This window comes from Mastomys coucha, unplaced genomic scaffold, assembly GCF_008632895.1.
Source record: "Mastomys coucha isolate ucsf_1 unplaced genomic scaffold, UCSF_Mcou_1 pScaffold4, whole genome shotgun sequence".
Lineage (NCBI taxonomy): Eukaryota > Metazoa > Chordata > Mammalia > Rodentia > Muridae > Mastomys > Mastomys coucha.
In genome coordinates, this window is record NW_022196910.1 from 13,946,980 (window position 1) to 13,962,736 (window position 15,757).

Genomic DNA, 15,757 nt, shown 5'->3' on the forward strand with positions numbered 1-15,757 from the left:
TTACAGGGTTGCAGCCTTAGGAAGGCTGAGAACCAGCACCCTAGAGGAATGCTGCTTATTGACTTCCATACTCTATCTGGCTCAAGAGCTACCAGCCCAGGGATGGCACCACCCACAGTGGGCTGGGCCATCAGACATCAATCATTTGTCCCGGCACTGACCCACTGACAGACCCACAGGCCAGTCTATTCTGGACAGTTCCTCAATGGTCCTTTCTCTCCCCAGGTGACCCCCCCGTGTGGTGGTTTGAATGAAAATGACCCCCTAGGCTCATAAGGACTGGGAGGCACTATTGGAGGTGTGGCCTTGTTTCGTGGAAGTATGTCACTGTAGAGGTAGGTTTTGAGATTTCCTATGCTCAAGCTACAACCAGTCGGTCTCCTTTTGCTGTTTTTGGATCAAGATGTAGAGAACTCTCAACCTTTCCAGCACCATGCCTGCCAGTATACGGCTGTTCCCCGCCATGATAATGAACTGAACCTCAGAAACCATAAGCCATCCCTAATTAAATGTTTTCCTTTATAAGAATTTAATTGGAGCTGGGTAGTGGTGATGCACGCCTTTAATCCCAGCACTCAGGAGGCAGAGGCAGGCAGATTTCTGAGTTCGAGGCCAGCCTGGTCTACAGAGTGAGTCCCAGGGCAGCCAGGGCTACACAGAGAAACCCTGTTTCGAAAAACCAAAAAAAAAAAAAAAAAAAGAATTTAATTGGTCATGGTGTCTCTTTAAAGCAACAAAACCTAAACTAAGACACCCATGGTAGGCCCTGGGGTGAGACGGACGGAAGTGTGACTCTCAGCCACACACTCCCAGGCAGCAGTGAGCACTCCCTGTGCACCAGTACCTCACATGGGGCTCCGCCCTCTCAGGCTGCTTCCCTCCTTCACAGCACCGCCACTCAAAGATGAGTGGAAACGTGGGTTCTTTGGAAAGTCTGTTGGATGGTGTTTTGCTGGGGCAAACACATGACAGAGTGTAAAAGACTATAGCGACTCGTGAAGGAACGTGTCACAGAAGCAGACACAGGAGAAAAACATGGCCTGCTAAAGCAAGCACGTGAAAGGACACACGATCAAGGATTCTTTGCTAACAACACCCATGTATTGGTCTGCCTTACATTGTGTAGTGGAGCTGCATTTGTCAGGACTCCATAGAGAGAAACATACCAAAATATCTTCTGGTGGTGTGCTGCAGTTTCTGGCTGCTTCGGCAGCCTCGGGCTGATTGTCAGAGTGATGGTCAGCTGAGACAGACAGACCGGCTCAAGCAAGGCCCGTGGAGGACACGTGATGTTTTAGAGGGTATAAATAGGACTTGGCAAATAGTAATGGGGAGAGTGAGCTTGGCCTGTTGGTATAGCTAGCTGTGCAATTCTAGCTGTAGGTCTTGAGTCTTCTAGCATCCCTCCTGGTCCTTCCTGCTGACTCATGCCAAGGCTGAGAACTGGCTGACTCTGCTACACCATGCCACCGCTGCTGATTCCTGTTTGCTATCCTGACTATTGGACTGGACAGCTGGTGTATCCGTGTGTGTGAAGTGTTTGCGAGTGGATCAAGCTGCCGTTGCTGACCTGTGAACAGAACTGCTGATTTCCAGACAACACTGACAGGCATTGCTCCAAAGAACCTTTCTAAATAGGTCCACATCCCCTGTATCCTTTCTTTCCCACTACCTATTGTGGGTGATAGGCTAAAAGGGAAGTTAATGCGCTTAAGAACCATCATTAAAAATAAGGATTAAAACCGGGCAGTGGTGGTACACGCCTTTAATCCCAGCACTTGGGAGGCAGAAGCAGGCAGATTTCTGAGTTTGAGGCCAGCCTGGTCTACAGAGCGAGTTCCATGACAGCCAGGGCTACACAGAGAAACCCTGTCTCAAAAACCAAAAAAAAAAAAAAAAAAAAAAAAAAAAAAAAAAAAGATTAAAAAAATTAAAGTTGCACCTGTCTGTCAAAGAGAGACATAGTTATTAAGGAAACTGAGGCAGGGTTTTGGTGCCACAGACCTGGCTCTGGCCAGACTTGGTATACCAAAAACTGGCTAAAATCTTGAAAAAAGTGACTTCCACCTCCTGTTACGAGGCTGAGGATCAAGTGATCTGCACTGTGAGGATAAGCCAGCTGGTGTGTCGGGTCCTGTGCCTGGCCATGTGCTTCAGGGGCTTTTATGGAGTTGTTACTGATGGCGGCCTGCAGTTGCTCAGGGTAAAATGCAAATGCATATTGGTCAGACACTTGCTAAGAACTAACAGAGTGGGGCTTCTTCTTAATGACTGATGCTACTACGGCACAGTACGAGCAAAGGGTCTGTGATGTCAGCACTGCTGTACACACACTAAAATCACAGAGATTGCATTTCCAGGGGCTGGGAAAATATTAGGTGGGCGGACAGGAAGGCTGCACACCCACGCAGCCACTTGGAGCAAGATGCACCAGCTCTCCATGTATATGCTGCTGGGACACTCAAAATGTGACTTTATGGTGTGGATGGTTTACCTGGAAGACCAGAGTAGATGGACCGGTCAGAACTGAAGAGCACCAGCCTGTAAGGATACCCTCAGCTGATGTTGCCCAGATAATAGCATGGTACCACAGAGGTATGGTACTTACACAGATTTCAGCCTTCAATACAAAGCCAAGGGCGTGACTAAGCCCTCTGCAGTGTCAAAGGAGCCCAGAGCACCACTCAGTCAGAAGGCACACGTGTGCATCAACACCTTTTATTGGTTCACATTTTTTTCCAGAAAAATTGTAATAAAAATACATGGAATTAGAATTTGCATTACAGTACATTGTGCGATTACAGAATATAAACAATGAAGTATACTCCTTCTTGTGGGGGCAGAACATTTCATTCCACTAAGAGTCACATGATTAGGCAGTTACCCTACACTGTCTGTTTTTCTGATCTTAGAGACTGGCAGACTTGAGAGACAAAACTTTAAAAAATAAATAAATAAAACTGAACAGTCAACTCCCTTGGTTCCCATGTCCTTTCTCTTCCCTCTGTCTTCAACACATGGACGGGGTGGATGTGAGGGAGCCTCGTGGGGCAGGGTAGGTGCTGCTGGCTGGACACAGACAAACCCGTTCCCTTTGGGGCCACCTCAGGGTACTGAGATGCCACTCAGTACTGTAGGTGGAGATGGACAGAGGGGAGGACAAGAAAAGGAGCTACAGGGCCAGGGTGGGTGGCCTAATGGCTGTGTGGGGTGGGAAATCTGTCTGCATAGTCGTCAGCCAGTGTGTTCATGGGCACACAGCCTAGGAGCTATACACTATACCGTAAAAGCCCCAGCAGCAATGCCGGCAGAGCACTGGCTGTCCTGTCAAGAGTTCCTGTGGGCTTACTGAACAGAAAAAAGAAAAACCATTTGGTTTTTCAATGAAAAATCCTTCACATCCACCTGTGTTCAATAATAATAATAACTTATGTTATGAACAGCTTCCTTATGAAAGTAATTACCTCAGAAGATGTATGTGCTGTGTGGAGAAAGAGCTACTTGTCTGCGAATGTAGTTCTTATGGGACGCAAGCTTAAACCTAAATCCACCTCACAAAAACAAGACGTTTAAAGCAAATTAAGCATTCTCCACTGAGAACCATCTCAGTCCACTTAGACCAACAGACGATAATTGTACCAGGAGAGACATTTACTGCTGGTCAGCCTGGAGGCTGCGATGCTCTATGCTACCCAAGAGCCATGCAATGGAGTTCAAGTAGATTAGCCAAGTCGCCACCTCCCTTGCTAAGCAGCGGCAGTGACGCACACTGCAGGAAACTTGCAAAAGTGGACCATGGCTTTTCTCATTTTGGACATGACTTATTAAAGGAGACAATGCTACACAGGTTAGTAAAAGCAAACAGTGTATTTTAGTCACAGGGTAGTTCGTCTTTCTCAGGATAAATTGGTTTGGCTCTCATAAGCCATTTCACCCCCTTCCACACAGTAAAGACTGATGTGGATAGTCCAGCCATGACAAAAACTGATTGCTAACATTCCCTATCTCTAGTATCATTAACCCCATGGAGGAAAAAAGAAAAACAGAATTGACACGAGACAGCTTGAAAGTGAGACTAAGGCAATCTACGGGGAAAGGTCGACTCAACAGATCCGGCAGCTCTTCTGTCACTGCCCACCACTCAGGCTTGAGGCTAGTGACTTCATGGACGCATCCCTGGGATGCTCTGCCAAATGTCAGTCTGAGTCTGTCATGGTGACCCCAGTGCGATGCTGCAGCCTCCTTCGACCTGCCATCCTCCTACCCACAAGCTCCCAGGGACCTGGTGGCCTTAGGACAGCACCTTGAATTGGCGCCAAGGACCCAAGAGCCTTCCTGAACTTCACCTGGGCGTGGGCAAGGAGGCAAGGCGATGGTCTGTAGCCTTGGCAACAGCATCTACACTGGGGCTTAACCTCAGCAGCCAGACTGGAGGATGTCTCCCCCAGAACGCTTAGTCACCGACAACGTTGTGAATATCTGCAAGAAAGAGGAAGAAGGCAGAGCACGTCAACCTCCTGAGCAAACAAGTTCACCGACAGTGGCGTCACACGCATTAAAATGACTTAGGTGACATGTAAAAAAAAAAACAGAAACCAAGTAGTATGACCAAAGTAGTATGACCAAAGTCCTCTAGTTCTTCAGAGGATAAGAAGACGAGCTGCATTAAAATGAGCTGGGTCCTATGTGTGCAAACATCTGGTGGTTGGAGGCACTCTCAACCCTTATCCTTACACACTAGAAGCTAACCCAACTCACCCAGACTGAGGCCCACGGAAGGGATGCCTGCTGTACTATGGGGAAGTTGGGGGACCGACTGACTACCTTGTTCTGTAGTGTTTCTTGTTGGTCTCACACCCCCTTTCCCCTTGGTTTCCAACAGGGCTCCCGTGCCGCTGTTCTGTTCTGAGGCTATCTGGTCACAGCTGGGATGCAGTGAGACCCTGCAGACCATGGTCACCTCACAGGCTGCCCCACCCTGACAACATGACAATGGCCAGAAAGCTCTGCTGGCCACCTTAGCTTTCTGCTATCGGATCCTCAGGGCTGATCTTGTCAGCAGCTCTTTGAGGACACAGGATGTGTGCAATCTCAGAGCCACACACAGAACAGCCCAGCACACCCCTCCTCCTCCTCCTCCGGTGACACTTTACTACAGAGCATGGCTGCTATTGAACTCCTCCCAGCTTTCCCAGAGTTCGCTCACCAGGCCATTCCCTAATGACTTTATCACAAAGGTCATACATCTAGCAACAGTGAACTGTTTCCATCCTCTAAGTAGATCAAATGTCAGCATGGGCCTGGGGACCTTCACACCATTTCCAGGACGCTCCACCTGCCCTGCTAGCGGAGTTTCCTTAACCAAAGGCCACAGTGTATGTGGGAGGGTGCCAGTGGAAGCCGGTACAGACTGCATAGATCTCTGCTGACACTCTGAAACAAACTTTTTTAAACACCAAATAATATATCTTCACTGGTTATCAAAAAAAAAAAAAAAGTATTGGTTTCTAAGAACACTAACTTATTTATTTGTCTATTTATTTGAGACAGGATCTGACTCTGGAGCCCAGACTGATTTCAAGCTCATGGCAATTTTTCCTTCTGTCTTAGTCTTCCAAGAAACCAGTGTTTGCAGATGAACACCAATATGTAATACAAGAAGACAAGAGCAAGAAATCAAGGCCATCTTGATGCACATTGACCAGGGCAACTGGAATGAAGCAAGCATCCTTTGAATAAAAGGGGATTTAGCCTTGAGTAGACATGGGCTTTTCCTGAACAACACAGCAGTAGCATTGCAAATACCTAGACCTGAGTACTTATGGGCCAAATCTTAAAAGATGACTTATTCACATTCAAAAGCAAGGGACTATAATTGGGAGTTCATCTCTGCTAGTAAGGATATAGAACCCCTGAAGTACTCATCCCTTCTGTAACTGCACAGAAAGGCACATTCCCACCCAATCCCACCAGGCTCATTAGCACTCCAACAGTCAACGCTAACACCCATGAGCCAGCCCAACTGTTTCTGAAAATGAACACAATTCCTCTGTTTAAAAAAAGACGGGTGTTATGGGGGTGGGGGGTGGGGCACGACAATGTAGGACACTGAAAATAGCTGTCAGGATAGCAGTAGTGTGTACAACTGAAGACACCATCCAACAAGCTCTTCTCGGTGTTTATAATGGAAGAAAAGGAATGAGCAAGAGCGTGTATTTAAACAGACTCTTGGCTCCTGAACCCTGCAAGTTTTGTTTTGTTTCTTGGGGTTTAGAAAGATTTAGAAAGAGGTTTAGATAAGGACTAGCCCATAAAAAAGTGAGAGAATTTAAAAAAGGAAAAGAAAAAGAAAAAAAAAGGTGTTATCTATGTTTTGCACTGGTGGCTCCCTATTGAAAGGAGGAAGCTGAGCCATGGCTGATGCCAGACCAGTGAAAAGATGGAAGGGTTGATTTTACAGACTTCAGTCTTGTACCCCTGCTTTAGAATGTTTGTAAAAAATATTTATCTGTAAACAGAGACCTTGGAGGGCAGCAGACGGAACACAGGACAGGGACAGGGCTCGAGTGCTGCTGAGGGCTTCTGCCCAGGGCCTTCCAGTCTTGCCCCAGGATCAGCAGTGCCCACAAGGTTCCTACCCTCTCTTTAGAATGGAAATATACTGAACGTTGAAAAACAGAACAGAAGCTCTTGATGCATTTTAAGGCAGGCTTTGTTCTGTTTTCTGGAGACAAGGTCTCTCTGTGCAGTTCAAGCCGGGCTCAGCTTGGGATCCCCAATTTCCTTCTCCTACCAGGATGTAGTCTGTGCCTTAAGACATTAGACATTTTGAAGGGATCTCTTTGGATGCTCTTTCTGTGTTAGCTTTTTCCCCTCACCTGTGAAGTTGATTAGCTGGAACCACCCTGAGTATCACCAATCCTCCAGGCCAGAACAAGAGGATAGCTTCCTACAGAAACTCCAGAGGGGAGTTGCACTGCCTAAAGATGACCTTACAGCTGGAGAGTCTGCCCTTTCTGTGATAATCACTCCTGTGAGGCGGACAATGGACGATGCTGTTTCTTGAGTTCCTCTATGCAGCAGCAGGAAGAATTCATCCTGTGCTCTGCCTCAGGGCAACAGATGTCCTGGCTGCCAAGGCCGTGGGAACACTTCCCGAAGCCCAGGACCAGTTCCTAATTTACAATTATTTCTAATCCATCAATGGACTGACATTTGTGAAATTCAATAAAATTCATGAGAATTTAAAAGGTATGTAAATTAGTCACCAGTTTTCTGTTAACTACAACTGTCAAAAGGCTCAAGTTTCTGACCCTTCCTAACAACAAAGCCAGCCTGAGGGAGTGGCCCTCCTGTTCCTAGCTTAGCTAACTTTGCCACAAGCCAAGCTGAGAAGCTAAGACATGCCAGGCTTCACTGAAAGGCAGTTGCTGAATAAGATCACGACTCAGGCTAGGAAAACAAGGGCCAAGGTCCTTGCAATTTGTCCTCAACGCCTTGTCTGTCACCAGGAGATGCTGCCCCTAGGTTCCTCAGGAAAGAAAACGGAGAAGATGACGCAAGGAGAACACAGTGCCTGGCGTATACAGTAGGGCCTCGTGTAGCCAGTCAGTCAGAGGTCTTACCAACATCGACTCAAGTTTGTCTTCAGTGTCTCCACTATACCTGTGTTCCCCCCAGTTCCCTTCCCACAGTAGGACTGAAGCAGTCTGGAGACATTTCCAAGCAGCTGAGGTAGAGACACTAGAAGTGGGGAAAGTGTGGCCAGAATGGGAAGGATAGATATTTCTGTTGTTTCTTTTTAAGAAAATTTTAATATTTATTTTTATGACCTTAAAATTATTTATGTGGGGCTGATGAAATGGCTCAGTGGGTAAGAGCACTGACTGCTCTTCCGAAGGTCGTGAGTTCAAATCCCAGCAACCACATGGCAGCTCACAACCACCTGTAATGAAATCTGATACCTTCTTCTGTGTACTTATAATAAATAAATACATCTTTTTTTAAAAAAATTACTTATGTGTATATGTGGCCAAATGCCAAGTGTGTACAGGCACCTAAGCTCCCCTGGAGCTACCGGGAGTTACTGAGGGCTGTGAACCCCAATGTGTGCTGGGGACTGACCTCTAGTTCTCCACAAAAGGGTTTGTGTAAATTCTTAACTGCTGAGGCATCTCGCCAGCCTAATTTCTGTTTTCTCACATTAAGTCTGTTTGTGATACTGTTAAAATACTCTTAAAAAAAAAAATCATTGGCACCTTTCCCACGCAGACAATCTGTAGCACTGTACTGAAAAACTGATACAGCCTAAGATGACGAATCTAAGCAGGGTATGGTGTACCTGCCTTTACCCCCTGCACCCGAGAAGCAGGAGACAGAGGCAGGCGGATCTCTGCGTCTGAGGTCAGTCTGATTGAGAAAGGAAGTTCTAGGACAGACAGCCAAGGCCACACAAAGAAACCCTGTCTCAATAAGTAAATTAAAGATAAATAATAGTATTAATGTAGATTTCAACATTTTTTAAAATAAAAATTTTTATTTTGACATTTTTAAATGTCAAACCCAGCAGTTTCTAGTGACTCATGCTCCACTACCTCTGCCGTGCCTGGCTGGAGAACCGGGTTAGTAGTTTATGTTTCCGATCAGTTTAGCACATGTCAATCTGGAGGAGGACACCATTCCTAATGGCAGAAATGCAAAGCACACAGAAGCGCAGTGCTTCCCCATGGCTGTGGTTTTATTTGTTTAAAATATGGGTCTAGGGGCTGAAGAGATAGCTCAGTGGTTAAGAGCACTGACTGCTCTTCCAGAGGTACTGAGTTCAAATCCCAGCAGCCACATGGTGGCTTACAACCATCTATAATGGGATCTGATGCCCTCTTCTGGTTGTCTGAAGATAACTATAGTGTACTTATATACATAAAATAAATAAATAAAATATGGGTCTGTAGCCTATGCCATGCACAGATTCACACTGGAGCTGAGAAGGACTCTGAACTCCTGATCCTCCTGCCTCCACCTCTGTGCTAGGATTGCAGGTGTCTGCTACCATGCCCAGTTTATGTAGCACTGGGATTAAACCCACGGCTTTATGCATGCTGAGGCAAGTACTCTACCATCTCATATTCAAGCCTCTCATGTGTGTCTGTGTGTGTGTGTGTTCGTGTGCATGCACATCCATGCACTCATGGCCAGAGTCATGAAACTTGAAATGTTTTCTTCTGTTGATTTCTATCTTACATTTTGAGTCTCTCACTAAACCTGCTTCCAGGGTCCATCTATCTTCATTCTCTGACCTTTGACGTATGCCCCCCAATCCCTCTCCCACCCCTCACCCCAACCCATACTGGAGTTACAGAGGCATGCTACCACACCAGAGTGCTTGGTCCTCTTTTGTGAAAAAAACACTTTATCCATTGAACCATTTCCTCAGCCCCCACTTCCTTTCTGTGTCTTCTGAAAGCTGACATGTTTAACCAAGAGGTCAATTGTATAACACAACTGGAAACAGAAACCAACCAGTTATGAGCAGCAGAATAGGATCCAGTAAGAATGCACACACACACATCTCTTATGTGCCTACACAATCAAGGCTCCAGTAAGAACATGTGCGGGGGGGCGGGGGGGCGCACATGCACATGCACATACACACATACATGTACACATACCTCCTACATGCACTCACACAAACACAACACGTGGCTATGGCACACAGATAAAAGCTGCCATTATTAACCCACCCCCCCGAGTCCTTCCATGTCACTCTAGGCTTAGATCTCTCTCTGGTAACAGTACTCAAGCCTGGATGATCCTGACAGCGAGCACTGACACTGGTATCCAGAGGCCCGGACCAGGCCCTTTCCAGTTTCATTATCCTTTGCTCAGTGCTTTAGAAGCATCACTTTCCAGGATCATTCTTGGATGCCCACAGCTCAAGAGACAGACCCCATAACCAGCCTTGAGGCTTTCCCAAACCACTAACGTAGAAGGTAAACACTCACCACAGAAATACTTTAGGACATGTCTGGAAGTAAAAGAGGCCTTTCTCAGTGGAGCTGGGAAGTGCCCGTGACTCACCTCTGCACAGACTGGGTGGATTCCAATGGTGCTGTCCAGCTGCTGCTTGGTCAGCCCACACTTGAGCGCAGCTGCAAAGCCCTGCGTCACCTCTCCAGCATTTGGACCCAGCACGTGGAAGCCCACCACTCGTTCCTAAGATGTGAAATAGAGGAACTTGGGTAAGCTGGTCTCTCCCTTCCCTCCCTACAGCCCTGGTACTTCCAGACTGTTCTAAGAAGCCTCTGATGGAAATGGCTGCCTCGCACTGTTGAAACCCCACTGTGTGCTGCAGAGGTGATGACTCGCGTCAGGCAGGTACAGGGACATGAGAACATCAAGCCGGAGAACACACAAACGAGGAAAAGTGTAGTGCCTGCAGCTCCTTAGTAGCATAGCTATTCCTGACAAGGCTAGCACAGGGCAATCTCTCAGGTTCTGTCAGAGCCTGACCATTTTCTGTGGTGACTAAGGCTTAAGGGAAGTCACTCAACTTTCAAGATCATTTAGCTGACATTCTGGGCACAGTTAGAGCAACTCAGACCCTTTCACAGGCACAGATGGGAAGTGCCCAGAAACTGAAATACCTGTGTGGGAATTACTGGTTGTAGAGAAAAATCTAAATCCCAAGCCCAGATTATCTCTGCCAAGAAGAGAAGTCTCGTGCACTTGACTGTTTCATGTCACGGTTCCGTAGGTGTGTTTTTATAGCTGACAGACTAGACCAGTCACTCTGCTTGGAATAAATGAAGCAACACAGGTCATGGGATGCAAGCCAACCTGCAGAGGCTACGTTAGAAACAGTCAAAGGATAAATAAAAACCATTAAAAAAAAAAAGTTGTGTGAAACTGGAACCTCTGGGCTGGAGAGATGGCTCAATGGATGGCTGCTCTTCCAGAGGCCCAGGTTCAATTCCCAGCAGCCAGATGGCAGCTCACAACTTGCTGTAGCTTCAGTGTCAAAGAATCTGACACTCACACAGACATATATGCAGGCAAAACATCAATGCACATGAAATAAAAGTAAAAAACTATTTAAAAAAAAATGAGCTGTGTGTTAATATTTAGAAATAGTCGAAGACATCTTTGCTGTCAGTCTTGTTATATAATCTATATCAGACAACTGGGAGTTTGGGGTGGGAATAATGTACACCCATATGCTATATACCTAAAGTCATTGAAAATATACTAGCTTTGCATATCACAATGTAGGAGAACATAAGAAATCTAATCAGGGTTTTATTTGTGCAGTGCCAGGGATTGAACCCAGGGCTGTCAGCACACTAAACAAGTCCTCTACCGTTGAGCTATATCCCCATCCTCTGAAAAAGTGACATTAAAAGTAAAAGGTGCCTGCTTCCATTTACCAAGGATGACTCCTTTAATTAAGTCACAAAGCACTGTGTAATGTTTATATATAGGTAGATACACAGCAAGCAAAAGCCATGAACAATTGAGAGAGACACCAACTTCCAAAGAGGTAAGAAGGAATAAAAACATAAGACAGTAAAAAGCATACAGGCAGGGAGTGCTTGTCATTGGCATGGCTGCGACATGGGCTGGGATCTAATAGCTCTGCTAGGTAAATGACTAGTGTGGCAATCAGTTTCCTCAGCCACAGAATGGGCAGAACGAGCAGATAGGAATTATCAGTAGTCACTGCCGCGCTATCTCAGCACAGACTAATGGAGATCCTGTAGAGCGCAGGGACCAGAGTCACTGTGAACCGTATGTGCACTGCTGATCTCTTATAGACTGGTGCTGACTGACCTGAGTGGTGAGCAGTAAGCACTTCTGTGTGAGCGTGTATTTACAAGTTTCATACGTAAGAGCACTAAGCTCTGTTTAAAACCAAGGACACTCAGTTACTATGAAGTCAGATGACACTTAGACACATCATACTTTAATAAAACTTATGTCTAAAGAGACAGAGAAAGTGACACATAATTGGTCCTTATGTCAGTGCATAGTTCATTAGGGGTCATACTTGTCTATTCATTAACTAAACATCTGGCTCAGTGATGACTTCTGTATCCAAGGCAATGTCCTGAAACTTTCTGGATTCTTAAAAAAAATAATCTGTCTCATCTAAAACAGTAGTTTTTAAACAAAGTATGTCATTACAGACAAACCCTGAGATTATTTTAATAATTTAACCAAGTTCCTTGCGTGTTTGACATTAAGGTTTTGGCTTTATTCATATTTTTCCTGAAGGGATTTTTTTTTTCGGTTTTTTCGAGACAGGGTTTCTCTGTGTAGCCCTGACTGTCCTGGAACTCACTCTGTAGACCAGGCTGGCCTCGAACTCAGAAATCCGCCTGCCTCTGCCTCCCAAGTGCTGGGATTAAAGGCATGCGCCACCACCGCCCGGCCTGAAGGGATTTTTTTTAAGGTTAAATGCTAAATATGTTGAAAAAAATTCAGGTTCTGGTGCAATATCGAAAGAGAGTATGTGTGTATGCACATGTGTTCTGGGATATAATATAAAATGTGTTTCTTACTGTGTGGTAAAAGTCAAAAACGTTTGAAAACCACTGAGGTTGTCAATCTCTCTCACTATGCATCTGGAATACCTGGGAGGTGGAAGAGTCTGCCCTCAGGCTTGGTCCCTAGTGTGGCAGTGGACTACATCCCAAGCTAGAGCCCAGCCATGTCTGAGCTCTTCCCACCAGCTTTCTCTCAGGGCCAGCTGCAGAGGATCAAGGCAGAGCACCGGGTTTGGGTTTGTTTTTTTGTTTTGTTGTTAAGGTAGCTGAGGACTTCACGACTCTCCCCTTATCAACACAGAGAAGCCCCAAGTGTCCCCTGACTCCCTTCACTCAGGTGTGTTCTGACCTCCTGCAGCAGGGCCCTGGACCAGGAGAGATGAATAGGCACAGGCAGGAGAGCCCAGACCCAGACCACCCTTGCCTCAGATGCTGCCCCTGGGGCTTCGGACACCAATGAGTGGAATCCTAACCTATCTCAAACTGCGCTGGTCAAAATTGCGCTGTCTCAAAAGCTACACATCTCCACAAAAACCATCGCTGCACTTACATTGTCTTTAAGGTTGCAGATTATTTTTGCGTAACATTTGTTGTTATCCCGGGATGGAACTGTCCACTCCAATGGCCAAAAGAAACTGTGGTAAACCTGGAAGACACAAGCACAGGAATGTTGTCCAGCAGTAGGTGTGGAGGCACTTTAATAATTAGTGCCATTAATAAAGTTCACAGAACACACTGACTTGGTCAAAAGGCAAATAACTTGGATCTTTGTTGTCAAAATCCCTTTAACTAAATGTTGCTTATTTCAAACATGATTAGTAAACCTTAAGTAATATAACAACAACAAAAAAAAAAAAAAAAAAAAAAAAAAAAAGAAAGAAGCCACGAGATTACTGTCTTCTACTAGACAACAAGCCAGGCACAGTGGTACATTCCTTTAATCCCAGCACTTGGGAAGCATAAGCAGGTGGATCTGAGTTTGAGGCTAAACTGGTCTACATAGAGAGTTGTAAGACAGCCAGAGTGACATAATAGACACATTAATGTTTCAGAAAAAGAAAAAGAAAAGAAAGAAAAAATACAAAGAGACCACCTGGTTAGCGTAGACCAACGTTTATTAACCTGTAGGTTGTACCCCCTTCGGAAGTTGACTATCAGACATTTACAATACGATTCGTAACAGTAGCAAAACTGCAGTTATGAAGTAGTACTGAAATAATTTTATGGGGAGGGGGAGAGCTTGTCCCCCAACATAAGAAACTGTATTAAAGAGTCCTAACATTAAGAAGGCAGGGAGTAACTGGTTCAGAGGAATGACAGCCCTAAGTAAAAGCCACGAGATGTCAGGGACAGCTCTAACAACCACCCAGCTGCTTCCAGAGAGAGACCTCCATGGACTTTACTGGACAGCCCAGGAGGAAGGAGAGAGGTGCAGGGGAGCCAGGAGACAGGGGCTGTGTTGGATGTGTCTTGGACATAACAAGACTGTTTCCTCCTCTAACCACTGGCCACGGTGTGAGCTGGGGAACCAGACCAGTGATCTGATTCAAAAGTGTAACACATTGTAAAATGACCCAGAGATGGCTACACTATAGACAGCATCTGTGAGAAGCTGACTCCTACTTCCTTAATCGGGTTGTTCAAAACTTGTCATTGTTGTTAAGGGAAGTAGCAAATCAAAGTAAGACAATTCAGTCTCTCTGTATGAACATGACTTGCTTACTAGTAACCTCAAGATAAAAATGCACACACATACACAAAACAAACAAACAAACAAACAAACAAAAAAAACCCAACCAACCTGGAGAGGTAACATTTGTGCAGGTCTGTGTCCCATAAGGATAACCAAGAAGACTATTGCATGTATAACATAATATATATTACCATACAGGGCACTATTGTCACTCTGCCTTATTCCCCTGATCCTAGAGCACACCATTCTTTACTGATGCTAGCAGCCGGCAAAGGCCCAGCATTCTTCCTGTCCATCCGCCCTGCCCGCCCCTCCCACTGATACACCCAGGCCCAACATTCTACGTCAGGGCTGGGGATCTGAACTCTGGTCCTTATGCTTGCACTGGAGCGCTCTTACATCATCTAGCTGCTAAATACTTCTAATAGACAATCTATCCTCAAATAGTAATTATAGAAGTGGAAAATGGATTATCACCATGACCACCACAGACCAGAGACAATGCTCAGCAGTTAAAAAGAGCTGGGTTCAATTCCCAGCTTCTCTTTAGCTCATTTAGCTCATTAGCAACTTCTGCCTACTTGTGGATGGTTGAAGCCATCTTTGTGAGCACCTGATAGCTCACAACCATCTACGCCTCCTGTCCCAAGAGATCTATCTGATGCCTTCTGGCCTTCAAAGGCCCTCCAAGTGTACATGTGGTGCAGAGATATATGCAGGCAAAACACCCATACACAGAAAATAAAAATAAATAAACTTAAAAAAAAAAAAAAGATAAATTCAAAAATCAGTAGGCATGCTCATTCATCTGTTTACAATTGCACTTTCCAGCATATTGGAAACCACCTTGACTCTTTGAAAAAAGCAACATGAAAAGGAGGAAAAGAACTTACTTCAATATTTTCTTCCCCAAATTTCTCCACAGCTTTTTCTTCAGAGAGGCCACAACAGCCATACTCCAAAGGAGTGAACACAGTCGTTGGGACATTGTCATAGTCACACTGTGTCAAATGGAGAAAAGGTAATTAAGAGAGGCAAAAAGCCAACAGAAACCACTGTCTCAGAGGGTGACAACGCAAAACTCACCTTGACAGTGGAGCCCCCGTACAGCCTCTGCGCCAGCAGTCTCCCTGCCTGGATGGCTACGGGAGTCAGCTCCAGCTTCCCCTCCAGGATGTCACCGATGGCGTAGATGTAAGGCACATTGGTCTGCTCTTCATCCGTGACAGGTATCTTTCCGGTCCTGCAACCATCAATTGCTCCTATTAGTGAAGTAAAACTACATCCTCTTCCTCTTCAGGAGAACAATGCTCCAGTTACTAACAAAGCAGTGCACAGGACTCAAAATGCTTAGCAAAAATCCTGGCCACTACTTTAAAAATCAAATCAAGTATGCAACATATTGGAAAATCAAAAGAAAAACTCCTCTCACATAGTGATTAAGAGTGTCAGTTAAGGGCTGGAGAGATGGCTCAGCGGGTAAGAGCACTGACTGCTCTTCCAGAGGTCCTGAGTTCAATTC

General features: G+C 45.6%; 1 protein-coding gene across 7 annotated transcripts in view; it reads right to left on the reverse strand.

Annotated features, from left to right (window-relative positions):
- Positions 1 to 2,696: 2,696 nt before the first annotated feature.
- Positions 2,697 to 15,757, reverse strand: part of Txnrd1 (thioredoxin reductase 1) — an 82,767-nt gene continuing 69,706 nt past the window's right edge. For all 7 annotated transcript variants that reach the window (XM_031348943.1, XM_031348945.1, XM_031348944.1 and 4 more), the window contains 5 exons: positions 15,322 to 15,478; positions 15,129 to 15,236; positions 13,093 to 13,188; positions 10,078 to 10,212; positions 2,697 to 4,479 (listed from right to left, as the gene is read on the reverse strand). In XM_031348943.1, the coding sequence (XP_031204803.1) occupies positions 4,417 to 4,479; positions 10,078 to 10,212; positions 13,093 to 13,188; positions 15,129 to 15,236; positions 15,322 to 15,478 (559 nt within the window). In that variant the 3' untranslated portion in view covers positions 2,697 to 4,416. The remainder of the gene's footprint in view (positions 4,480 to 10,077; positions 10,213 to 13,092; positions 13,189 to 15,128; positions 15,237 to 15,321; positions 15,479 to 15,757) is intronic.